This window comes from Delphinus delphis, chromosome 5, assembly GCF_949987515.2.
Source record: "Delphinus delphis chromosome 5, mDelDel1.2, whole genome shotgun sequence".
Classification (NCBI taxonomy): domain Eukaryota; kingdom Metazoa; phylum Chordata; class Mammalia; order Artiodactyla; family Delphinidae; genus Delphinus; species Delphinus delphis.
In genome coordinates, this window is record NC_082687.1 from 134,289,779 (window position 1) to 134,317,245 (window position 27,467).

The 27,467-nt window shown below is 45.7% G+C and overlaps 1 protein-coding gene and 1 long non-coding RNA gene across 3 annotated transcripts in view; one reads left to right on the top strand and one right to left on the bottom strand.

Annotated features, from left to right (window-relative positions):
- On the bottom strand, positions 1–14,030 carry LOC132426169 (uncharacterized). 2 transcript variants are annotated; one of them, XR_009519622.1, is made up of 3 exons: positions 10,065–14,030; positions 4,205–4,297; positions 1–324 (listed from the first exon to the last, which is right to left on the bottom strand). It is a non-coding gene; the product is annotated as an uncharacterized lncRNA (long non-coding RNA). The 2 variants fall into 2 exon arrangements; XR_009519621.1 differs by lacking the exon at positions 10,065–14,030 and adding an exon at positions 8,831–8,915.
- NOCT (nocturnin) overlaps positions 9,183–27,467 on the top strand; it is a 23,410-nt gene continuing 5,125 nt past the window's right edge. Inside the window, exon 1 of the mRNA XM_060012993.2 lies at positions 9,183–9,811. Coding sequence (XP_059868976.1) covers positions 9,307–9,811 — 505 coding nt within the window. The 5' untranslated portion in view covers positions 9,183–9,306. The remainder of the gene's footprint in view (positions 9,812–27,467) is intronic.

The window sequence follows — 27,467 nt, forward strand, 5'->3', positions numbered from 1 at the left end:
GCTTCTACTGCACAGCAAAATGAATCAGCCATACGTAAGTACTCACTTCTTTAAATTTATTTATTTATGGCTGCGTTGGGTCTTCATTGATGTGCGTGGGCTTTCTCTAGTTGCAGCGAGCGGGGGCTACTCTTCGTTGCGGTGCGCGGGCTTCTCATTGCGGTGGCTTCTCTTGTTGTGTAGCACGGGCTCTAGGCACGCGGGCTTCAGTAGTTGCAGCATGCGAGCTCAGTAGTTGCGACACGTGGACTCAGCAGTTGTGGCACATGGGCTTAGTTGCTCCGCGGCATGTGGGATCTTCATGTGGGATTGAACGCACGTCCCCTGCATTGGCAGGCAGATTCTCAACCACTGCGCCACCGGGGAAGCCCCAGTACTCACTTCTTATAGTATAGTGTCACTATCACAGGCTACCAATTGATTTAAAAACAACAGCAACAAAAAAAAACTTTGATTTTTAATAGAAATGTTCTGATACTTTTAAAAGTTTGAAAATGGCTGGTGATCCCATTTTGGATAGAGTCCCTATGTAATAATATTGTATTTGCTGCTACAAACTATAATCTCCCAGTCAGTTCACACAGGTTTAAGGATATCTGCTGATTTGCAAGAAAGGGTCTCAATCCTGATATAAATAATTCTATGTGGCCCTGAGGGCACACAGTCTTAACTCCTGATGATGTTTATAGCCTAGCAGTTCCTTTGATGCTAAGCTTCCAGACAGTTTCGTGAAGATAGATCTTTCTTTTCATTGTGGAGCTCCATGTGGCTGGTATCCTATTATAGTGTCTGCCGGAAGGTTGTTATAAAGCTTTGGTAGAATTACCAGTTTTGGTGTGTTCTCCCTACAGCTATTATACCAGTTAATGAAAAGTTTAAGGATACAATTTGCTTATGTGGGCGCCAAGCGGGGAAAGCAGGGGGCGGGGAGGATGAATTGGGAAAATGGGATCGACAGGTGTACACTAATATGTATAAAATAGATAACTAACAAGAACCTGCTGCATAAAAAATCGAATCAAATCGAATTCCAAAAAAAATAAAACAACTTAGAAAAAAAGGAATACAATTTGGAGGACTATCAAATTGGTTCCAGACATCTGAGGGGTGGGTATGCAAATGAGTAGAAGGTTCCAGACATCTGAGGGGTGGGTATGCAAATGAGTAGAAGGTTTAGATACACACAAAAAAGATGGTTCCTTTTTTTTAAGGTATAGATGCAGAAGGCCTTATCAAACTATACCACAGTTTGATCATGAGATACATTGCTTATTATCTACACGGACAAGTAGTTCAGAGACTGACTCTCTAATGTAAACAAAAAATCAAGTTTTTTAGTTTGCCCAAGTGCTAACACACAGCTTTGTTAGGTGACTGGGTGGGGAAAAAGGAGAGGGAGAATCTGAAATATTATATAGTTTGAAATATCTAATAGTTTGGTCTCTAATAAACAGATGATATTTAAGCCAAACAAAGAAGTAAGATTGGGGCCATCACATTTTCTAAGGACAGAATACTTAGACATTGGGGAAAAAATGTCTACGAACATCCTAAAAGTCAAAGAACTTGTATCCTCGGGCACCTGGGACTCAGATTCCATGATGACCCTGTTACTAACACAGTTCAGGCTAACTCAGCCAACCAGGATTTAGCAGAGGACAGGAAAATCATGAATTGCTTAGTACAGGTGAAGAAAAGCAGATCTCAAAAAGGGGTTAAGAAAGGATCGGTTATAATTTACACGTCTGATGATTGTAAATAGTGGATTTCATTGAATTTAAGAGCCCATCTCCATTTCCAAGGTGTTAACATGCATGTAGGTGAGGGCTGGACTGAGGAAACACATTTCCTTAACTGGGAAAGAAGCCAGAAAGAATTGTATGCAAAAACATAATGACAATTGTTTCAGGTTGGCAAAAATGTTGCTGGACCAAGTTTCAGAACTGGGTACATGCTCAGCCCAAACTGGTGGCCAGGTTCCTTAGGAGCTCTGAGTGGGATAATTGCTATTAGGCAAGAGTCCATTAAGAAGAGGATCTGTATTGTATCTCTGTTCTAATTAAACTCCAAATTTCATTTAAAAAAAGGAAAAGAAAAAGAGGAGGATCTGTATCAGTACCTGGGCCCTGTGAAGTCTATAATATAATTGGAATAGGTTGTACTGGAATAGTCTCACCTACCTCTAAGCCCAGGGCATTAGTGCTACAGAGATATCCAAGGGAAAACTTTTTAACTGGTTTCTTATTCCAAAAAAATATCTTCAGGGAAGTGTGGAATCCACGTGGTCATTAAACCAATTAGTATGTTGTAGGTTTTTTTGTTTGTTTGTTTTGTTTTGTTTTTGGCTGTGTTGGGTCTTCGTTGCTGCACATGGGCTTTCTCTAGTTGTGGTGAGCGGGGCTACTTTTCTTTGCGGTGCGTGGGCTTCTCATCGTTGTGGTTTCTCTTGCTGTGGAGCACGGGCTCTAGGCACGTGGGCTTCAGTAGTTGTGGCTCGCAGGCTTCAGTAGTTGTGGCACACGGGCTTAGTTGCTCCGGGCATGTGGGCATCTTCCCGGATCAGGGATCGAACCCATGTCCCCTGCAATGGCAGGCAGATTCTTAACCACTGCACCACCAGGGAAGTCCCTGTTGTAGGTTTTTAAATTTTTATCTTATTTTATTTTTTATTGTTAAGGGTTTCACAGATGGACACCGGAGATTTACATCAATTTTGGTTGCCATGGTAGGCTTTGGATTCTGTTAGCTGGAGACCGATAATTCTAGTCAAAAGGATTCTATTCGGGCTTCCCTGGTGGCGCAGTGGTTGAGAGTCCGCCTGCCGATGCAGGGGACATAGGTTTGTGCCCCCGTCCGGGAAGATCCCACATGCCACGGAGCGGCTAGGCCCGCTGAGCCTGCGCGTCCGGAGCCTGTGCTGCGCAACGGGAGAGGCCACAACAGTGAGAGGCCCGTGTACTGCAAAAAAAAAAAAAAAAAAAAAAAAAAAAAAAAAAAAGGATTCTATTCTATCATGTTTATATTCATAATTACAGTATAATATTTTCTCTGCTTATTTATTTACATTCTGAATGACTGGCTTTGGACTAGTGGCTTTTCTTTTTAATTGAATGAAACATTCTTTAAATTCTATAGTGCTTTAAAATGTTCAAAAGTTTCACACACATGATTTCATATAATCCCATAATAATGGACTATTTGTTTTAACATTTTACATTTTCAATCCTGTCAGTTACCTGTATGACCAAGACAGACTATATTTTGCTACTTCACTATCAATAAAGAGGAGCTCTGCTGAACAACAGAGCCATGCAACCTGAAGCCTGGAGGATAGAATGTTCTTGATTATACAGCCTGCATTGTTGTGAGGGTAAAGGAATAGATACCTGTGACAGCAAGCCCAAGATGGCATCCCAACTCTCTCTGCCCTGCTATACAACATAGGATCTCTGGTCCAGGGCTTCCCTGGTGGTGCAGTGGTTAAGAATCCAGCTGCCAATTCAGGGGACACGGGTTCGAGCCTTGGTCCGGGAAGATCCTACATGCCACGGAGCAACTAAGCCCGTGCGCCACAACTACTGAGCCTGCACTCTAGAGCCTGCGACCCACGAATATTGAGCCCACGTGCTGCAACTACTGAAGCCTGCGTGCCTAGCCCGAGCTCTGCAACAAGAGAAGCCACCGCAATGAGAAGCCCGCGCACCGCAACTAAGAGTAGCCCCCGCTCGCCGCAACTAGAGAAAGCCCGTGCGCAACAAGGCAGACCCAATGCAGCCCAAAATAAATAATAAATAAATTTATTAAAAAAAAAACAAAACACTTCCTCAATTTTGCTGTTCAAGGTGACGCTGCTTTGGGAAAGATCCCCCGTGTTCTCCTTACTTGCTGTAAGTGATAATAAATGCTTCCTTCTCCCAACATGCGGCTTGGTTGTGTCCACTGTCTCGACACCCACCGAGAGGAGAAACCAGTTTTGGGGTAACAGGACCATAGGTGGCAGTGCAATTATAAGAGTTTGGTAAGGCCGTGGGGAGTTCCCCAGCCAAATTCACCCCTCACTCCCTGTCTCGCAGGAACGCGCCTGTCTCAGTGTTCCCAGCATGCTCAGCTGTGGGCTGGGCCCACTTTATAAGAAGCAAGGCCCCGGCTCCACAGCGGTGATGGGTGTCAGAGCAAAGTCACTGAGGGCATGGACCAATCATACCTTTGCAGTCCCAGTGAGAGGTCTGAGAGCCACATTCTCCTGTTCAGGATACCTGATGATCCTCTGAAAAGACGCCTGGAACAGTGTTACCTTCTGAGAAAAGGGATATAATAAGTGAAAAGACTCCAACAGAGTTAAACATACATTTTTGAATGAATTTCTTTAATAAATATAAAGATACGCTCAAAGCAATTGGGATTTTCCTGCCTTTTTAAATATGTTAAAGATGATATCACTTCAGTTAGAAGTGAAGAATCATTTATAGTGATAGGACTAGAGACCTCATTACTTTGTTTTGACTATTCATTGACTGATGTACTTCTGGTCTTTGACAACGCGATGGACTGCCATGTGTCGCCTCACCCAATTCCTATTTTGAATCCTAACCCCCAATGTGACTATATTTGGAAATAAGGTTTTCAAGAAGGTAACTAAGGTTAAATGAGGTCATAAGGGTAGGGCCCTAATCCAATAGGATAGGTGGTCTTATAAGAAGAGGAAGAGAGAGAGATTTCCCTTCCCCTCATGCTCGTATATGTGTATATCTACATATGTGTGTATACATATATGTGTACACATGTGTATATAGCTTCACTTCAGACAGCTGAAGTTAGATGTTAACAAAGGAACTAGTGATGGGCTTCCCTGGTGGCGCGGGGGTTGAGAGTCCGCCTGCCGATGCAGGGGACACGGGTTCGTGCCCCGGTCCGGGAGGATCCCACATGCCGCGGAGCGGCTGGGCCCGTGAGCCATGGCCGCTGAGCCTGCGCGCCCGGAGCCTGTGCTCCGCAACAGGAGAGGCCACGGCAGTGAGAGGCCCGCGTACCGCAAAAAAACCAAAAATACAAACAAACAAACAAAAACAAAGGAACTAGTGAAACGGCTAGGCAAACAGCAGTGCTAAGCAGAAAGTCTCAACAGGAGAAAAACTACAACTTCTATGTTTCTTAGCTCCTTCTCTTCTATTTCTATTTTGAGGTTGCTCCAGTCTTCAGAGAAAAAAGACTCACCTGGTTCTTTACGCCATTGTTCTTTCATCGGGCTCCTGCCTTCCGGCCTCGCTGACCGCTGCCACTTGCTTTCCACCAGCACGACCGACCTACAACCGTTCACGTAAAGAGTGGCCTTCCCGTTGTCAAATCCAAAGGATCCGCTCGCTGCCTTGACCTCCTGGGAGCATTCGTCACTGTTCTACCCTTGTAGAAACTTTCGGCTCCCTTACTTCGAAGATACCAGCCTCCCCCGGTGCTCCTTCTCTGATGAGGTTTCAAGTCGTTTCCCCTTCCGGCCGTCCTTAAAGCTCTGTGTTTCACAGGAATTTCATCCTTTAACACTTCGCTTCTCTCACTCAGAGACTTTTTGTGAGTGACCTCATTATCCATGGCTTTAACTACTGGACCCTCAAACATGTCTGGGCCTGACTCTGTTATGAGCGCCCAGTCCTTAGTTTTCTTTGCCCACAAAGTGACTCCACCTGGGTGTTCCACGGGCGCGTCCCAATGATATGTTCCCATCTTAACTCTCAGGGAGTGTCCTCCCTAAGAGAGGCATCTCCACCTGTTTTCCTTGTTTGGTACCATCATCTACCAGTCACCCAGGTCGTCCCTAGACTCTGTCCTCTCCTCCCTCACCCCCTGGATTTAATTTGTCACTCAACCCCGTAGTTTCTGTCTCCTTCATAGTTCTTAAACCCATCTCTTTTGCATCACTGCCCCCAATTTATGTGTTTGGGAGGTAGTATTGAGGGAACAACAGGAATGTGCATCAGAATCACCTGTGTGGTTTTTTTTTTTTTTTTTTTTTTTTGCGGTACGCGGGCCTCTCCCGTTGCGGAGCACAGGCTCCGGACGCGCAGGCTCAGCGGCCATGGCTCACTGGCCCAGCCGCTCCGCGGCATGTGGGATCTTCCCGGACCGGGGCACGAACCCGCGTCCCCTGCATCGGCAGGCGGACTCTCAACCACTGCGCCACCAGGAAAGCCCTGGTTTTCTTTTTAAATAAGTGTGCCTGTCCTGCCCCTCCTCCAGAGATTCTGAACCAGCACGTCCTCTTCCTCACCATGCTATTCTTATTCTCCCCTGGTCTCCCATCCATCCTCCACACCGCTGACAGATGATCTCTCCAAAAGGCAACCGTCAAAGTGCAACCTATCTGTCTCTTCAGAGGTTCCGCAGAACCTTCAGGATAAAGTCCAAACTCCTCGGAAAACCCTTGACACTTTGGTTCTTGCCCACAGCTTCCACCTCATCTCCTGCCACTCCCTTACAGGCACCCTGAACTCAAGCCTTATCGAAGTGTGCTACTTGCGGTCCTGGAACATTCCTCCTTTCCTTCCCTTGCTGTCCTCAGTGGATCTCCTCCGCCAGCCCTTTCCACCTGGAAGTCATCTTGTTCAAAACCAAGACCTCTCCTGACTTCTCCAGGCAGTTAGATACTTCCTCTTCTGCGTTTCCACAGGAGCTTGTTCATATAATGATTCTATATTTATTATTGGATGATTGTATTTGTGTTTATACAATGTCTCACCCACTAAACTATGAGCACACTTTGTTCAGTTCATTATCGTATGCCCTACTGTAGAGACCCACACATAATGTGTACTCAACAAATGCTTACTGAATGAGCTTTTGAAGTGAATAAAGTTTTAATTTACACTTTTCTGATTGATTAAGGTATACAGTATTTTTTTTTCTTTTTCTTCTTTTTCTTTTTTTTTTGGCCTCGCCAAGCGGCATGCCGGATCTTAGTTCCCTGACCAGGGATTGAACCCATGCCCCCTGCAATGGAAGCACGGAGTCTTAACCACTGGACTGCCAGGGAATTCCCATACAGTATTTAACATATAACAAAAATGATACTACTGACCCACTTTCAGGACAGCATGATCTTTGAATCCCTTTAATATTTATTTACTTGCTGCACCATACTGTATGTGGGATCTTAGTTCCCCCACCAGGGGTTGAACCTGTGCCCCCTGCAGTGGAAGCACAGAGTCTTAACCACTGGACTGCCAGGGAAGTCCCTGAGTCCCTTTTAATAATGACAGTTTATATTTGAAAGTACTTTTGATTTTTCAAAGCACTTTTTTTTTTAATAATCTCACCACATTTTTTTTTGGCTGCGTTGGGTCTTTGTTCTGGTGTGCAGGCTTCTCATTGCGGTGGCTTCTCTTGTTGTGGAGCACAGGCTCTAGGCGCGCGGGCTTCATTAGTTGTGGCACATGGGCTCAGTAGTTGCGGCACGCAGGCTCTAGGGCACAGGCTCACTGGTTGTGGCACACGGGCTTAGTTGCTCTGTGGCATGTGGGATCTTCCCCAACCAGGGATCGAACCTGTGTCCCCTACATTGTCAGGCCGAGTCTTAACCACTGTGCCACCGGGCAAGTCCCTCAAAGCACTTTTCTTCCAACCCTTTATTATGAATATTTCCAAACACATGGGAAAGAAAAAGAATTGTAAGTGAACTCCCATAGACCCTAGACTCTAATTCAACATTTTGCTATATTTGCAAAACGCTTTTTTTTTTTTTTTGCGGTACGCGGGCCTCTCACTGTTGTGGCCTCTCCCGTTGCGGAGCATAGGCTCTGGACGCGCAGGCTCAGCGGCCATGGCTCACGGGCCTAGCCGCTCCGCGGCATGTGGGATCTTCCCAGACCGGGGCACGAACCCGTGTCCCCTGCATCGGCAGGCGGACTCTCAACTACTGCGCCACCAGGGAAGCCCCTGCAAAACGCTTTTTATAGGCTAGTTTTATCAGCACTTTTTATTTCACCTAGTGACTAAGGTATGATTCTGTCTGTTTTTATAGACAAGGAAAGCGAGACTAAGAGATTTAATGATTTGCCACGAAGCATAACTCCCAGGAGTTATGATCAACCTGTGCCAGCTGATGGCAACCACACCTTCCGGGTGTCAGATATATAGCCCAGGCCTGAACATACATTGAATATCCTTGGTAATGAAAAGTTTCCAATTCCTCAAGACAGGAGAATCACCAGAACCATGGGAAATCCGGCAAGAAAACATTTCTAGGTCATAAATCATTCAGAAAGGAATCCAGTCTTGGGCCTCCCTCCCCCTCCCCCCACTTCCCTTCCCGGTTAGTCATCATTTCCTGCCCAAATCTAGCTGAGATATTTCTTCCATTCATTCTTTTCCAGTACTAGATGCAAGTCTAGAATAACTTTTTTATCAGCTGGCCTACTTCTCTCTCTTGCCTTTTCACATGCCCGAGATACATGACCTCAAGGAAACCACAGCCCTAAATCATATCCTTGCGCAGCTCACAAAACAGCTCACCGTTTCCTACCAAATTACGTCTAATATAACGTCTGCCTCCCGCAGTATAACCTATCCAAGCATCTGTCTTCTTACTCCTTAGCTTCCACCCTACATAACTAAGAGTTGTTCTTATAAATACACCCAGGGCTTTCTTTATTCCCCTTTTTCATGTGTAAATCACCATCACTCTCCCCCTGCTCCAAATTCTACAAGTGTAAAACAGAGACCTCCAAGTCTTTGCTCAGCACAAATGCCAAGTCTTCTAATAAACCTTCTAGAAACCGCAGGCCTGTTATGACCTCTATCGCCAAACTTGCGAAAACTTGTGGCACTTAACTTAATCTACCTTGTAAAGCTTTAGGTCTGATTTCTCTTGCCACCTTCGGCCCCCTTTGCCTGAGGATAACATTCTTGAGGAAAGGGACGTCGTCTTCCTCAGCATCGCCATCGCACACAGTGGGGGCTTTATCGCGCTTAATTTCGTTTAACGCAACACGTCCCGCCGACGGCGTCGGGGGCGGACACCCTTTGCCGATTCACACGTCCACTCACACGCACACACGGATGCTGTCTTCCACTCGGACACCCACGTGTCTCCAGGGCCACAGCCCTGGAGCAGTCTTGGGTCTCCCAGCCTGTGGGCGTTTCCACTGCAGCCAGCGGAAGGGGAGGCTCATTCCTTTAAAACCGCCTCAAGGGATCCTTGTTACTTTGGACCTCCCATAGCCCCCACCCTATAAATAGCTTAAGATCCGCTTCCTCCCAAATCAGTATCACTCCGGTTCGAGGAGTCGCTACCTGGTCGCGCCTGGCTCCGATCCTATGGATCCCCCCTCCCTGTCGCGCTTGGTAGCGCCCGCTTTGTCAGCGCTCTGCGCTCGCCGGTTACCCCCCAGCTCTCGCCGGCTGGCTGCAGCCAGCGCCTTCGCGTCGCAGCAGCCGCAGCACCAGCCACTCAGTCCCGGGCTCGCCTGCCCAGCACCTTCCCCCGGGCCGCGGCGGGAAGAGAAGGAGCCCGGGAGCCTCCCCTCGGACGCCCCCGAGAGTCTGCTCGGCTCGCCCGCGTCGGCGAGGCCCGCGGGTGGGTCGGGCGCGCGAGGGGCCGCGGCGGCGGCAGCGGCGGCGGCGGCGCCCGGCATGTATCAGAGCCCGCGGCGGCTCTGCTCCGCCCTGCTGCAGAGGGACGCGCCCGGCCTGCGCCGCCCGCCCGGCCCGCCGCCGCGCCGCCGCTCGCCGGCACCCGCCGCCGCCCCCCGCCTCGCTTCCCCCCGGCTCCTGGCGGTGGCCTCGGCGGCCCGCAGCGTCGCGAGGGCTTGCTCCCGAACAGGTGAGTGCGCGGCGGTTCCGGGCGGAGAACGCGGCGGCGGCCAACGCGCGGCCGCCACCTGGAGACGGCGCGGAATGAATGGGAAGCCGGGGGCCGCCGGGCGGTGGGGTCGGACCGGGAAGCGGGCTCCCCTCTCCCTGAGCCGCTGTCTCCGCTCCGCTTTGCGGCTCTGCCCTCGCCTTCCCTTGCCTGGGGCTTGCACCGCGTCCGGTAAGAACCGGAACCCCGCGGGAGCTTCTAGTTTGATCCTTACCGTTCGATGCCGTGGTTTTTGTATTTCTCGCTCTTGACCTGTAAGTTTTCCCCTTCTGAGGCCTCAGATTATTTGTGTTTTGTTTCTAATCGCACTAATGATGGAACATTTTATGCAAACAAACAAAAAATCTAAAGTTACACTTATCTGATCACGTGACCTACATGTCTTTTAGGTTTCTGAATTTTGAAAAATGTCATGTGAACAGTGTGTTATAACACGCACTGACTCTTTGGACATACATTTGAAATCTTTCGGGAGCCTTCCCGTCTTAATATTTGCGTCATTCTGCGTCCTGTATACCTGGCTTAAGATCTTGCAAAGGTGATGCCGTCTTGGCCAAGAGCCAATTTTATACGTCACGTGCCCTGGATTTCCCCTTTTTGGCCACAGAGGTTTCGCCTGAGCACCCATTACCGCGGCTACAATCTACATACAAAGTAGTCATACTTTTCAAAATGAGGAATAAAGCTTCTCTTTAAAACTGGCAATCTTACCACACTAAAAAAGTGTATTTTGGTTGTGCTCAAGTTTATTGCTGTTTAAGACGTATGAGCATCTTAGATTGTAAATAACTACATTTTGCTCCAAAGGTCTGGATTAACGGTTTGGGGGTTTTTTTGGGGGGTTTTTTTGGCCCCGCTGCGTGGCTTGCGGGATTCCCAGACCAGGGATTGAACCCAGGGCCAGGGCAGTAAAAACCCTGAGCCCTAACCACTGGACCGCCAGGGAATTCCCAAGTTTGGGATTTACTTAAGGACAGATTGAGCAGTAAAAAGAATATGTTCAGTGTGGCTTTCTTTACTTAAAGTGATCACCCAAAATGTGACTAGGGACTTACCTGGCGGTCAAGTGGTTTAAGACTCGGCGCTTCCACCGCAGGGGACGCAGGTTCGATCCCTGGCGGGGGAACTAAGATCCCACATACCCTGCGGTGCGGCCAAAAATAAATGAATAAATAAAATAAAATAAATTTAGGATGTTAAAGTGGTTACCGGAGACTCTAAATTCTTCAGTGTTCTTAAAAAGGGTGAATTTGGCAGTCACCGAGATCTTTCCAGTTCTATAGGAGTTTGGCACAATGAAATAACTGTTAGAATGGTTACCACCTAATATCTGATAGTGTTTTTTTATAAAGTATTTTTTAAATAAATAAATTTGTTTATTTATTTTTGGCTGCGTTGGGTCTTCGTTGCGGTGCGCGGGCTTCTCATTGCGGTGGGCTCTAGCGCGTGGGCTTCAGTAGTTGTGGCACGTGGGCTCAGTAGTTGTGGCGCACGGGCTTAGTTGCTCTGCAGCATGTGGGATCTTCCCGGACCAGGGCTCGAACCCGTGTCCCCTGCATTGGCAGGTGGATGCTTAACCACTGCTCCACCAGGGAAGGTCAGTGGTTTTTCTTGCTGGAAGTTTTCAAGAGGAACATTGTTAGGTTTGAGGTAGGAGAAGGGGTGAAAGAAAACCAATTGGGGTCTTCCTAGCCGTCTCTCCTATCTTAACCTTTCACCTTAAGTTTCCTCCAGGCCCCTCGGGGCAGTTAGTCAGTAGGCTCATCTTGGGAGTACAGATAGCTTGCGTAACACACATACAGAGAGCTGTGCTGTTGGCTGAGGAAGAGAGGCCAGAACATTTGAAATCTTAGGCTTTGGACCCAGAAAGATGTTTAATGAACTTTCTGGAAGTCCCCTGAAGTTTTAGAAGGAAATTGAAAGATTTTATGGTAGTTACACTATTGTAAACTATTATAGACAGTTACTACTACAAGATCTAGGCAATTTTCCGGCTTCTGCGCAGTTTTCGCTTCAGCTGCTTGTTGGAAGACACTCATGAATGCATTCATCAGCTCATCGCTTGATCACTCATTCATTCAAAAACTTACAGTCTGTCTCACTCTGTAGATGCTTTATTATAGGAGGTAAAAGAACGTGAGACTTAGCCAGCCTCTAAGGAGTTTAGTGTGCCCAGTAAGAGAGGTGAGTTTTGCACAAAGACGTGACTGTTTAATGAAATCAAACACCTTTTATTCTTAGTCTGTTACAATTAAAGGTTTGCAAATGGCACAAGGATGCCAGAGAGTGCAAAGTCTCTTTTAGCAGTGGTGATCTTTTTCGGCTTCAGAACGTGGTTGGCATTTGAGCTGGGCCTTGAAGTGCAGTTTAGGATGGAAAGAGATTAGAACACTTTGGTTGGGAAAAGCCAGGAGCAAAGTGGAAGGCATGAGGCATGGATGTGTCAGGGTGAGAGAAGAGATACCTCGCAAAATGTTTCCCAAAGAGCCTCGGAACCAGCACTAGGTGCTTTTTAAATAAATGCAGATTCATAGATCCTACTGTAGACTTACTAAACAGAATTGTTACCGGCGGAACCCAGATTCCACATTACTTAACAAAATAGCAACAGTAATAACCAGATTATTCTTACAGGCCCCAAGGTTTAGACATTTGGCTAGAGAAACCTTCAGGGAACTGAAGCTACTCTTCCCTTCAGCACGTTTTTGCGGCGGGGAATGGGTAGTAAAGCCCCACGCTTGACCCCATTTGATAATCGGTTCCTTCCTAACTTAACGCCCCTTGGCAATCAGAGGTCACTGGAAAGATGAGTGCAGCCTCTTTGCAGTCATCAAATGCTGGGTTATTAGAATTGAAAGGGGAACCTAGCAGTGTTTTGCTACCTTTTCTCATGGAAGGACAGCAGCCCCATAAAGAAGCACCAGTTGCCACAGTTACTGTGTTGGATGACTGTACTGGTCCGGTGTCATCTGTGGGTTTATAAATGCCTTCCTCCTCAGCTAATGAAGAGTTGGCTGAATTACTGTTCTCCATCACTGGAACATGTTGCTTTTTTTCTTGGTACAATTTTAAAAGCAAATACCGGCTCATTGGAGGAGGCGGCTTTATTTAGTATGTCCCTTAACGGTGTGAGTAAGCTGCTTATGAGAGAGAAGAAATGCAAAAGCTTGTAATTATCAAGCTTCTACAAAAATAAATTGCTTTCTTTGTAGGAGGACCAAGGTATTGTTTTCCTGTAGCATTTAATGGTAAGAGCTTAAATACAGTGAGTTATTGGGGGCTTTTGAATTAGTAACCGTGGCTCCAGGCTCACATTCAACACACTTGTGTGAACATTTGCAAATCATTTAACTTCACGTGCTGGACTTTACCTAGGGGAAAAAAATTAATAAGGTAAATTGGTATCAGTTGATCCGCAAGTATTACTGAACATAGTACACTTAAAAGGCCAAATATTTTATTGCTTCTCATGACTAATTGCAGCAGAGATTGAGAAGAAAGACGTGAGTGTGGCTAGATTTGTTGGATAAAAACTTTGCTTTGAATGCAAGAAAGGAGGGTGAGAGAAGACCATGTGCCGGAAGAAGGTGGCAGGTATGGGAACAGCGATGAACACCCTGGGAAAAGGGGTACTTGAGAATCATCTGGGCCTTTCACCTGTCTACTTGAATCAGTTTTTCCTGAGAATCCTGGCTGTGTTGTGTTTAACAAATGCCCCAGGTGATTCTCTGGAAAGCCTAGGGAGTCTTTTATAAGCTCCACTCCTAGAGGTACTTGTTCCTCCTGGAAAGTTTGGGAAACCCGGAGAGAATTCTGGACGAGTGTTAAGAGTTGTGAGCTTGGGGCCTAAGACAATTCAGGAGACGCCTGAGCAAGAATGTTTACCTGAGCAAAAGCGAGCTTCAAGGAAAGGAAAGAACTGGTGTCTTTGTGAAAGTTCAGTGAGACAGAACTTGACACTGACATTGTAACGGGAGTGTACGATTTATAGAGTAGGTAGGTGGATAACTATATACTCTGTAGGTTCCTGTGATGGGATGTTTGCTAAAAGAGGTGAGGCGGGTATATTCAGGTTCTTGGAAGGAGGAGAGAGACTCAGCATATATGTTTATTGTTAGGAGTCCCTCTAATGGGGATTCGTAGGACCTTGATAACCACATGAATGGTTCTCACACTTGATGAATACTTAGCAATTCAAGGTTGATGTGCATTTCTCTCTTAGGTGGTTCATGCTGAATTTTATTTGGAAAATTTTCATGATCGTTTTTTTCTTTTTTGAATTTTGTTTTTTTATACAGCAGGTTCTTCTTGGTTATACATGTTAGTGTATACATGTCAATCCCAATCTCCCAGTTCATCCCACCACCACCAGCACCACCCTGCCACTTTCCCCCTTGGTGTCCATATGTTTGTGCTCTACATCTGTGTCTCTATTTCTGCCCCGCAAACCGGTTCACCTGTACCATTTTTCTCGGTTCCACATATATGCGTTAATATACGGTATTTGTTTTTCTCTTTCTGACTTACTTCACTCTGTATGACAGTCTCTGGATCCATCCACGTCTCTACAAATGACCCAATTTCATTTATTTTTATGGCTGAGTAATGTTCCATTGTATATATGTACCACATCTTCTTTATCCATTTGTCTGTCTATAGGCATTTAGGTTGCTTCCATGACCTGGCTATTGTAAATAGCACAGCAATGAACATTGGGGTGCATGTGTCGTTTTGAATTATGGTTTTCTCCGGGTATATGCCCAGTAGTGGGATTGCTGGCTCATATGGTAGCTCTATTTTTAGTTTTTTAAGGAACTTCCATACTGTTCTCCATAGTGGCTGTATCAATTTGCATTCCCACCAACAGTGCAAGAGGGCTCCCTTTTCTCCACACCCTCTCCAGCATTTATTGTTTGTAGATTTTTTTGATGATGGCCATTCTGACTGGTGTGAGGTGATACCTCCTTGTAGTTTTGATTTGCATTTCTCTAATAATTAGTCATGTTGAGCAGCTTTTCATCATGATAGTTTTTTAAAATAATATTTTAAATTACACAAGTAACACATGCCCATTAATAAAAATATTTTCCCTCAGAGCTTAAATGTCTTTGTCAGTACTGGTTATCTCCAGAAGTTTAGGCTTGCTTGTCCTTGGTGTTCAAAAGTTCTGTCAGGATAAATGTCTCAGGTCAGGTGAGCCCATTCAGTCTAAGGCCATCCCATGCTTTAGCACAGGAAGATTTTCTGTTATTTCTTGGGTTATTTTATCATATTCATCACTGTATCATGTTATTGAAAAGTTCAACAATGGTTCAACAATGGACAGATTGTTGTCCATACGGATCCCCACCCTCTGTGGCTCCTCTCAGTTTTTCAAGTCTTTTATCTCTATTTTATGAGATTTTTCTGAACGTGTCTATTTTGCAGTCGTTTACAATTTCTGGGCATTTTCTAGTTCTCCACTCCTTCTTCTCACAGAAGCCTCGTCTTACATTGTGTCCTGTGTAGTTGTAAATATATGTAGCTATGTGTATTTTAGGATTTATAGACCAGATATCCGTTACAACTGTTCATCTCTGCTGCTGTAGTGTGGAAGCAGCCACAGACAACACATAAACCTTATTTATGGACATTGAAGTGTGAATTTCATAGGATTTTCACATCATGAAATATTATTAGGTTTTTTTTTCAACCATTTAAAAATGTCGAAGATCACAGGTAGCACAAATACAGGGCACCGGCCAGATGTGGCTCACGGGCTGTGGTGTGTGGACCTCTGATCTAGAGGGAAAAATACCAGCAGAATAGTCCTCTTGGCTCCATACTCCATGTTTCCATTCGTAGCTGTAAACCTGGCCCACTTCTCGAGTATCCCGGGAACGTCAGTGATGGGCATCAGGTAGTAACACAGACCTGATGTCTTAGTGGAGAGCTGCTGTCCCACCAGATTCTTTTCATTTCTGCCTTTTCAGTTTCCCTTCAGAGCATTCTGCTAGAAAAGCCGGGCTTGTGGAAGTGCTTGGCCAGGCCGCTAACAATCTGAGCACCAGTTTTAACAGGTTAACCTCAGCGTTCATCGTGGAGGGGTTTCTCTTTCCCTTAGCCATATTTTCTAGATGAATCGGGCGTGACTGAAGGTACAGCTTAGCCTTGTCTGGAAGACACGTGGGCGTTCCTGTCTGTGACTGCTGCCCAGCAGAGGTCGTTGGGATTGTCACGCTGTGTCTAGGATCTTGTATTTTTAGACACGCTAGGTTGAGAGCCGTGACCTTCACTCGATATCTCTAGCCACGCCGTGCGGGTCATTACTCCGCTTTGTACACTTTGTGCTGTGCCAGCGTGCGCACCGTGACAGCGGTGACGTCCTCATGACCTTCTCGCAGAGGAGGTGGAATTCGACCTCGTGACCCCGGGCGCACCGTCCTGACTCTGGACCAGCGCTATCAGGGATGCTGCCGAGCAGCGGTCCAGGGTGCAGGCAGCCTTCCACCAGGGCCTGACCCTTTGCCGGTTGTGCAATCCTGAGAAAACCAGGTAATCGCCTCACCTCCGTCGCCGTGTTTATAAAAGTGGGCAAACACAATACCTACTTTGCTGGATTGTTGGAAAGAGTAATGAAAATACATGCAAGGAGCATGGCGCATGCTGGGCTCTCACATGTTAAAAGCGGCTTCTCTTTAAACCCAGAAAGTGCACTCCACTAACAGTAACAAAATAGCTAACATTTAGCTCCCATTTCGAATGTGCTGGGTATAGCTAGTTCAGTTCAGCGGCCAGTAACTCAGTGAAGAAAGTGAGCCACAGAGGTAAATACCTTGGTCAGGATCTGATTCGTAAAGGAGGAACCGGGATTTGAAACGAGGCAGCCTAACCCGAGTCCGTGTGTTTAAGACCATCTTGCCTCACTGAGAAAAGTGAAAGCTTTCGCCGTAAGGCTTTCCCATGCTTAGAATCCGGTCTCTGGGACCCAGGGAGTGTAACGTACTACAAGTCACAGAACTTGAAGGTGGTCGTGTGCATTTACCAGGCGGACCTGCCAGGGACGTGTTGCACTGTTTTGAGTTTCGGTGTTCTGGCTGATACGGGTACAGAAACACAAAGAGAGGGCCCTGACTACAGTCTCACAAAATTCCAAAAATACAGAGTACATTTAATAGTGGCTCTGGACAAGTCACTTCTGAGCCTCATCTATAAAATAGCCAAGGGGTTCTTGAGAGGGTAACAGGTGTCTCAGCAAGTAAAAGTGCCTAGTGCACCGTAAAGTGCTCTACCAACGTAAGGCGGTTCTTCTGCCCGTGTTTGACAGGGGTCCTTAATGAACACTTTGCTGCCACTTGCCATCCTTTCTTTTATCAACGTTCTTAAAGCGCTAGGCCGGGAACCGGGTACCAGGGGAAGTGGTAATCAAGGCAGATGTAGTCCCTATTCCTCCTATGAGGAGGAATGAGTGAAGGACAGGGATTGTAGTTCAAATGTTAAGGGTCATTTAAGTAAGAGAAGAAGGAGCCACTGGGGCTCGCTCCATGAAGCTGTGAGGTGGGGGGCTGTGAATCTTTGACTTCTTCAGTAAATACGAGCTACACCACATATCCAACACCCAGGCTGCTTTAGGTCGATGGTTATCTTGTGACTGTCTTGAAGGTGGCCGCGTGTGTTCAGGAAGCTGCTCTAAGGAGCCCAGTGAAAGCTAGCGGCTGAGTTAGCCCGTCTAAGCTTCCCGAGGTGGTTCAGCACGCGGCCAGTAGGTGGCAGCACAGGCTCGCTGTTCAGTGATGCCTTCCCGTGACGTCTGTGCTTTACACTTCTGGGTACTTGACGCTTGGAGGTTTCCGCGGGCCCAAGGCTGGTCAGCTCCAGCAGCTTCTCAGGCGTTGGACCCAGAGAATCCTGGCCTTCCTTCCGTTTTTGCTTTTTAACCAGTATTTTTGCCAAGCTATCGTTTCAGGAGACTGAGCTCAGGCTGTTGTGAGAAATTATTAACAGACTGAATGGTTTGGGCAGACTCTAGAAGAAGCAGTTGCTGGGTAAGTAGAGAAATGTTACGTGGAGAGAGGTCTTTCTGCCGAGATTTCTGAGTGCTGTTAGGACTGCTTGAGGTGGTCAGCCCAGTCAGTTTAGGTCTCAGCTGTTTGGGTTCTCATCCAGCCTTCTAGTTATTGATTGAAGGTGTTTTCATGAAACCCCTGATCGTTTGCCTCTGATGGCTGGCACTCTTAGGAACTTATATGGTGGTCTGCCTGTTGCTTTAGTAATCAGTAGCTTAAAGAGTAAATGTATTCTGTATTTTATAGTTAGCCCACTTTTGCTTTATTAGGAAAATAAAGGGATGACAAAATGGGGGCAGTTTACATACTACTGCTGTATTTCTGGAACCTAAATAATGTGAATTCTCTGGCAGACCTTTAAAGGCTGTTACAAAGGTAAGAAGAGTTATTCCTATAAAGTGAAATAGCGACGTATTTGTTCATCGCCATCCTATCATCACGGAATGCAGGCATCCCGTTCTCGGTGTATACGGAAATATGCTTATAGGATTGGGAAACGGCAAGAGATGGGAGTGGTGCAGCTAAATGAGAAATAGAGGCATGAGAGATAAAGCTGTTATCACCTGCCTTTTGCCTGTATAAATTACATCATGTGCATTACATTGAAGTGATGGCTGATAACTTTCTCGAGTAAAGTGGCTGGAAAAAAATGAATTTGGGGCAAAAACCAAATATAATCTGGGGTCAAATAAATAACACTCCAAACACATGTAAAATTCGACCCAGAAGCTAGTATGAGTGCCAAATAAAAGTTCAGTAGAGGTTTTGTCAAGATTTCATGCCTTCCAGTATCTCAGCAACCACCTGGATGAATTGTTTGTGCTGCCTTGCCTCAGGAAAGTGGCTTTCCGTGTTGCTGTTCTGAACCTGTGACAATCGTTTTAAAGCCCTGAATGGCAACCCCTATTAAGGTATAAAACTTCAGCAGAAAGGCAAGCAATTTTGGAATTGGACTTGTATTTATGTGTGAAAAGATTTTTTAAACGGTCGATACTCTAAAAGAAAAAATGACTTTTTTTAAAACAGGTGAGTGAATTGTTACTAAGTTATCCCTCCTCGTAAAAGGGGCATAATCAGAGTGGCTACCTCCTAGGAATGTAGTGAGAATTACTTAATTTGCGAGTGGTGCGTAGTAAGCTTCCAGCAGTCATTAGCCGTCAGGGGCGTCATCCTCCGGGTGGGGGAGGGGCAGAGGGTGTCGCGCGCTCTGCAGCGTTCCTTTGTTCTCAAATTTAGATAACTTGCCTTCCCACCTAGCGGTTCCTGGGTGGCTCTGAGCCTTGCTACGACGGTGTTATAAGTACACAAATAGCAATGTGAAGTCTCCTTGGTGTCCACTTTGAGTTATTAATTCCCTAGCACTTCCTTTGAATTGATGTCTCTGTGTTACCAGAAAGTTTTAAGAAATAAAGCCTTGAAAAATAACTGAGTAAGCGCGTATGTTCTTAGAATAAAAACCGAAAAGAATAACTGAAGACGGGAAGAAATGAATTGGGTCTTCCCCAGATCCCTTCTGATTTGGTTCAGTTACCTGACTTTATGAGAAGAATATTTTTGAGTTATGGAAAATCTAGCTTAGAAATATAAAGACCGAGGTCAGGGAAGCTTGTCTGTGATTTGGAGATAATACTAGTCTCTGGAGTGCCGTGGAGACAGCCTAGCAGCAGTGACCTCTCCCACCTTTTGTGATCAGATGCTCTGTCAGTTTGAGAAGAATTCAGATACGTGCTCTGTGTGAATTACAGACATGTCTACTTTCTGTTATTTCATTTCACCTTTTTTAGTTCTCATTTTCTCCCCGGGGATTGCTTTGCTTGTATCCCCTGGAACGGGATGTCTACACTCGGGTGATGGTTGGTCTAGAAGAGACAGTCTCACCTTTTGTTTTCTGGACCCCTTCGCAATCTTAAAAAATACGGAGGGTCCCACAGAATTTGGTCTATGTGGGTTAATATATAACATAATTAATATGACCTATGTTTATATATCATGTTAGAAAGTAAGACGAGAATTTTTAAATGTTTATCAAGTCATTTAATAGTAAAATCAGTGTTAACGTAAGTAACACTTTTTAACTGTTTTCCAAGACAAAAAGAAAGTTGGTGAAAGGGTGGCATTGTCTGACCTTTTTGGAAATCTCTTTAAAGTCTGGCTTAATGGGAGACAGCCATATTCTCGTATCTGCTTCTCCATTCAGTCTGTTGTGATATGGTTTGGTTAAAATATATGAAGAAAATTGAGTCTCTCCAGATGATATAATTGGAAAAAAGTATTTTAATAGCCTTATAAGATAATCGTGGGTAGTCTTTTTTTGTAGTAGTCTCTATGTTAATACGTGGTTATTTGTGACGTGGAATCGGATACCATATATATCAGTGAACTTTTGGTATTGGTTATTTGGGAAATGTTGTTTCACTGGGTTATGCAGATCTTCCAAGCGTTACACAGTATAGAAATAACTAGCTTCTCTCGCCACCCATCTTGTCAGAAACTTTTTTTAAGTACTGGGGACTTGTCAGGCTCCCGATGGCAGATATGTTTTCCAGAAGTGTTCCTCGTGGGCAAAAACTCTGTCCGTTGTTTTCCTTCAAGTGACAGGCTGACTTCTTCTTACATTTTTGTGGGTACGTGTCTGCCTCGTGTCCATATGTGATGAACTAGTTTGTCGGCTCTTCGAGGTGAGATGGTGTTCCATGAAGACAGGACCGAGTTCATTTTGCAGCTCAGACGCTCACCCGAGCGCTTTTCCTTAAGGCAGCGTATTTTGCGCGCAGCGTGTTTCTGTGGACGCTCCATTTTGTCACCTATTAAAGATACGTCATCGAGGCTGCACATTTCACAGAGATACTTACTACTGCCTCACTAAGCGACATTTTAAAGTAAAACAGGCACTTTTAAACCAAAACCCTGGGTGATGGGGATGCGTACCGTGGCCACTAGTGGAGCCCGGGGCCGCTGCGTGCCGGGACGTGCCGACAGGACAGCGGTTTCACCACGGCTGTGCGGAGAACAACAAGCACCAAGACAGAGAAAACGGCACGTGGGGGCTCGGCGTCATGAACACCTTGGCCGTGCGTGGCTCCAAGAGTCTCAGACATCCCCAGTGGCCCATGAACCATGCCCGCAGCCGCTGCTGGAGCAGCGCCCCATCGGTGGGTCGGAAACCAAACGAAGTCGGGTCACGACCAGCATTTTTTAAAAAAGAAATGGAATGCGCCAGAAAATGGCCCAGATGTCATGCAGAAAGAAGCTGTTCTGTGAACCTCCTCTTAGATATCCATGTGCGCCGTGAGTGCGCACTGAGTTGTGAGTGTAGAATGTGTCCGTTTCCATTTTTATACTTATTGGCTAGATACAGCTGATGTTATACATGTAAATATATAAATATTCATGTGTATTTATTATGTATGTTTACGTAGCATCATGTAAAAATGACAGTTTTAACTGAAAGCGTTCATTGTTACAGGAGTACCTTATCTGCTGGGGCGTGACAAGGCATCAGGACCTCCTAGGGTCCCACAAAAAGATCAAACAAAATTCCTTAAGAAGTAATGTTATATCTTAGCAAAATGTTTTAGATTTATGTTTCTATCCTCAGAATAACCCCGGACATATAAAGATATAAAGTAGACATTTGTAGCGTGGGAAAAAAGCAGGGGGATGGTTAATTAATTAATTTAATTAATTAAATAAATGATTAGCTCATGGCAGACAGCAAGTGGAAAAACACAACCGTCCACATCGCTCATTATCTCTGTATCTACACATCTATATACGTATAGTAAGTGAAACGTGAATTCAGGCTGATATCTCTGACTCCAGCTCAGTACCATGGGATTCCTTTTTTCTTGTTTTTTTAAATTTATTTTTGGTTGCATTCATAGCTGCACATGGGTTTTTCTCTAGTTCTGGCGAGCGGGGGCTACTCTTCGTTTCTTCGTTTTAGTGCGCGGGCTTCTCATCGCGGTGGCTTCCCTTGTTGCGGAGCACGGGCTCTAGGCACGCGGGCTTCAGTAGTTGTGGCTCGCGGGCTCTAGAGCACAGGCTCAGTAGTTGTGGCACACAGGCTTTGTTGCTCCGCAGCATGTGGGATCTTCCACACGCTAAGGACCAGGGCTCGAACCCGTGTCCCTGCATTGGCAGGCGGATTCTTAATCACTGTGCCACCAGGGAAGTCCTTGCATACCTATTCCTGAATGAACTTAAGTTCACTTAGGTAAATACCTAGGGGCATGAATTCTACGTGTATTTTTAAAACTGCCAAACTGTCTTCCAGAGTGGCTCTACGTGGGAAGCAGTATGTGGGAGTTTGTGAAGGCTTGCTCCTTCTTACTTAAATATTTGATAGACTCACCAGCGAAGCCATCAGGGCCTGGGCCTTGCTTTGGGGCAGGTTTTAACTTAATTTAGTACCTTTGCCGCCCTGGTTGAATACTTCCATGGAGCTGAGGGGGAGGGGTGGCACCAGCTCCGGCAGGACCGGGCACAGGCTAGCACTGTCCTTAACTGAAGTTCAATCGCGTTCGTGAATAAAAGCTTCTCAGTTCGTTGTATGCCTTTGGTCTCCGTCCAGAGCACTGAAATTCAGGCTGGTTTTGACACTCTCGTCCGGGTTGATAATCGTTCTGGGGGAGGACTTGTCGCCTTCCTCGTGTCGTCATGCCTGAAGTCTCCTGCCTCGTGGGTTTCTCCCTCTGCTGTGTCACCCCCGTTAGCAAACAAACGTGATACAGCAGCTTCCCCAAGTTCTCAAGCCGCCATCTCCAGCCACCATTCCATTTCTCTCCTTTTTTGGGGGGAGGGGGGCAAGATTTTCTCAAAATACATCTCCATTCTCTGTCCTGTTCTCCCAACACCTCCACCCAAAATCAAAAATCGCTGTCGTTAAATTCACCAACGTTTCCCATGTCGCTGAATCCAGATCTGAGCTGTGCTCAGTCTTCATTTTCCTTGAACCGTCAGTAGCCTTTGACACAGGACACAGCTCCCTTGTGGACGAAACTTTCTCTACTTTGCTCTCCCGGTTGTCCTGCCCCTGGCCTTTGCCTTCTTTGCAGATTTTCACCACACTCTCCCCAGTCTGATCCAGAGCTGAGTCCTCGTCTGTGCCCGACGTCTTGCACGTGTTCATTTCCAGTTTGCACCTCTCTCCTGAGCATTAGTCATGTCTTACGGCAGATCCCACCCTGTCTTCCTAACTTGTATTGGCAGCTTCACCCTTCTGGTTGCTCCGCCAGCCGCCTTGGAAACTTTTTTTTTTTTTTTTTTTTTTTTTTTTTGCGGTACCCGGGCCTCTCACTGCTGTGGCCTCTCCCGTTGCGGAGCACAGGCTCCGGACGCGCAGGCTCAGCGGCCATGGCTCACGGGCCCAGCCGCTCCGCGGCATGTGGGATCTTCCCGGACCGGGGCACGAACCCGCGTCCCCTGCATCGGCAGGCGGACTCTCAACCACTGCGCCACCAGGGAAGCCCCCTTCCTCGGTGCTTTTGCATTCACCATTCCCTCTGCCCAGAATGTTCTTGGATTTCTCTAAGACTGGTTTCCTTATGACAGATCTCTGTAACCTTTAGTGAGACTTCCTTGAGCGTCCTGTATAAATTAGCAACTTCCAGTCCCTAGCATTCCTTGTTTCCCCTTTCACCTTTTTATTTTGCTCCAAAGCACTTTTCAGCATATGACAAAATGTCTTTAACCTTGTTTGTCTCTCCCCCGTACAAAATAAGCCCCGTAGCCAATAAGGAGAGAGATTTTAGTCTGTTCAGTGATATATCTCCTGTGGACCAGCGTGGTGTCTGAGGCATGGGCTCATGGTGGCCACCTACCAAGGAAGTGGTGGAGTCAGGAAGGAGAGCTGAATACCTTGAGTCCTTTTCTGAAGTCCTTTTCTGATAACTCTTCTCCATCCTGATGGGTTTAGCCCTTACTATACCCCAGCCCATTCCACACAGTATGCATTCACTTTTTCTCTTGTTAATTTATCTCTATATTAATCTTTAACCAGACACTTCTTGAGAGAAAAGATCAGCTCATGTTTTTTAGGTATGGAGCGTTCTTCCCAAAGTTCAGAGAGCAGAGAAATAAGAATGTAGAATCAGCAGACTGCAGACAGATGGTTCCTGAGGACTGCAGGGTTAGGTTAGGTTGTGGAGATTAGTTTTGCCAGTGCCCACTGGCCGAGAGAGTGACCTGCAGGGCTGGACAGAATGCGGAGTGCCCAGTGGGAACAGAGCCTTGCTGTCTAGGAGGAGGGTGGAGTCATCTTCCAGGACCATGTGTCTCTGTCCTGACGCCTTGCTCTCTATGTGAGAAGCCGATGGGTTGACCAGCTTCCCAGGTACTTTGGTATCAGAAGGCATGTCCTAGGCTGGCTTCGTTATCAAACAGGGTATTCAGGCTTGCATCTGTCCATCAACGGGACCGTCCTAGGGTTTCTTGTAAGACCTAAGGAGGAGAGACAGGACTATAGTAAATATGCCCTGAAATTCCCCTCTGCCCAGTCTCTTAGTTGAAATGTTGCCCGATTCTCTTTCTTGGGTAAAGGAATCTCGTGAAACAAGAGCAAAGGGTCTATGTCAGTAAAATTTTTGAAAAGACAACCTTTAGTGCATTCCAGAGTACTTTTATTACACCCAACAGAAATTGTCCATTTGGGGACTCAAATCTGAGGGGAATAAAAGTCATTTTGAATACCATACGCAAGTTTTCTTAATAGAGATGTGTGTGTCCTCTAGTAGAAATACTATTTTGAAATTGCTGCCTGTTCTAACCTAGATGCATTTTCCAAATAATCTTAAAGAAATTATGGTCACTTAACAAGCCTTGTCAGCAGCTCTGGAGAGTGGCACAGCTGAATGGTGGTGGAGCTGGGACTGGAACTGATGCTTTGATACCCACGATGCAGTACATCCTTCCTCTTTTTTGCTGCAAAGCTTTGTCCTTTGATGGTAAATTTAATTTTTGAAAACCACCAAAAGTCACAAATAAGGTGAATGACAAGATTTAATAATCCACTATTGGTCCAAATTGAGCCGGCTTTAACTAGAATGTTTTCCTTGAATGTTGTAGCTAATAGCCTATAAATACATTTCTAAGACCAAACCAAAACAGGACAACAGGGAATGATGAAATTAGAATATCCAATCTGCTTCATCTCACATCTACACAACAGTCTCAGAATTTAAGTTTTTTATTTTGATAAAGTCCAAATTATCAATGTTTTGTGTCGTGGATTGTGTTTTTTGGAGTTTTTCTGTTTTGTTTTGTTTTGCTGCACCATGCACGGCTCACGGGAATCTTTAGTTCCCTGACCAGGGATCGAACCCATGCTCCCTGCAGTGGAAGGGCAGACCGCCAGGGAATTACCTAAAAACAGTTAAACAATTTTTAATTGAATATGCTTGCTTTCTGGTCCCTGCTCCCCCCCCATGCTTTTTTGGGTGTACAAAAACCTTCATTGGTTCATTATCAGATCACATAGCCATCGTATATTGTACTCTGTCTTTTAACCTCATTTAGACTTGATTTTCTAAGTAGCTGTATGTTTAATATAGTACCACCAGTTCTTAAATCAGTGTCTCTGGTCATTTTGGTCTAAATCTTGTTGTCTAGTTCCAGGGGTGGCAAAGACCTTTCTGAAAGGGTCAGGATAGTAGACATTTAGGCTTTGTGTGTGTGTGTGTGTGTGTGTGTGTGTGTGTGTGTGTGTGACATCTCTTTAAAACCATTCTTTGCTTGAGGACGGTACTAAAATACATCTGGCTGCAGTTTGCCGTCCCCTACTCTAGTAGTTTCTGGAAGAAGTGCTCCTGGCATCAGTGTTCCAGTTTTGCTGGATATAAAATCCTTGGCTCGGGTACTGATGAGCCATCTATATAAAGTTTGACGTATATTTGAAATACGTAACTTCATTTTCTTCTGGTATAAAACATTGCAGTTGAAGTCCTGTGACGCTCTAATTGTCCTTGTAAGTTACTTGCTGCTTTTGCCTAGAGCCCAAGGGATCTTTTCTTTTTCTTTTTCTTTGCAGCCCAGTTGGTGTTGGTCATTCTGGGTTGATATTCTCAGGTATGTGTGTCCATGATACATGTTTTTTTAACCTCATAATTTTTTCCTCTTACACCATTCACTTTATTTTTTTCCAGCTTTACTGAGGTATAATTAACAAATAAAAATTGTATGTATTTAAGGTAAACCACACGATATTTTGATATTTGTAAACGTTGTGAAATCATTACCTCAGTCGAGCTAATTAACATATCTCACTCACATAGTTACCCTGTGTGTTTGAGGGAGTGGGGACGTGAGATCCCTTTAGATCTCCTCTCTTAGAGGATTTCAAGCATGGAATACATTACTGTTAACTGCAGTCACCATGCTGTACGTTAAACCTCCAGAACTTAATTCATCCTGCATGATTGGAACTTTGTGCTCCTAAAAGTTTTCTCGATTTTTAGTTTTTAGTATTTGTTTCATTTCCTGATATGTTGCATCTTCGCTTAAAATTAGTGCATAATGTTTGCCACTGCCTCTTAAATGATTTCTCTCCTCATTTCTTTTTGTTATGTTTTTTGTTACTAATTCCTTGTGTTGCCTCACTTCTGAGTTTTCTAATTTAGGCTATTCTGTCATTGTCTTATCTTTTAGCTCATTTTGCAGTAGGATATAATTTTGATTGGCTTCCTCGCCGTCTGCTTCCGGCACACGTTTATTGTCTGAACAGACGCCCATCTGTTCCTTATTCACTTCACGTGAAGGTTTTTCTAAGTTTTTTAGAAGGAAGTGTGGCTCGGGACAGTCTTTCTGGCTTCACGTAACTCCTCAAACCTTCGACTCCTGTTGGACACGGCTACCCTCTTCTTCACATGCCTTTTCACATAGTACTTGCTTTTTATCACAGCAACTACCCCAGAACTCAGCTTGGCAAGGATATGATGGCATTAAAAGGATGTAGAGCAGTCCTGTTGAAAGTGAGCTGCATCAAGCTGGTCCTTTGCCTAGAGCCTGACAAATGCCACATACTGGAGCCCCTGTGCCTTTGCTGTGACGCCCTGTGACAGTTTGGTCGACCGTTAGGGTGATGCTGATGCTGCCGATCTGGAAACCACACTTGAGAAACCAGTAGGACTTTTTTTTTTTTTTAAATTTATTTTTTGGCTGTGTTGGGTCTTCCTTGATGCGCGCGGGCTCTCTCTAGTTGCAGCGAGCGGGGGCTACTCTTCATCGTGGTGCATGGGCTTCTCATTGCGGTGGCTTCTCTTGCTGCAGAGCACGGGCTCTAGGCGTGTGGGCTTCAGTAGTTGCAGCACGCGGGCTCAGTAGTTGTGGCTCACAGGTTCAGCAGTTGTGGCGCACGGGCTCTAGAGCACAGGCTCAGTAGTTGTGGTGCACAGGCTTAGTTGCTCCACAGCATGTGGGATCTTCCCAGACCAGGGCTTGAACCCATGTCCCCTGCATTGGCAGGCGGATTGTTAACCACTGTGCCACCAGGGAAGTCCCCCAGTTGGACTTTTTACTGCCTTTTATTTATTTGTTTATTTATTTATTTGTGTGTGTGTGTGTGTTAGTTTCTGCTT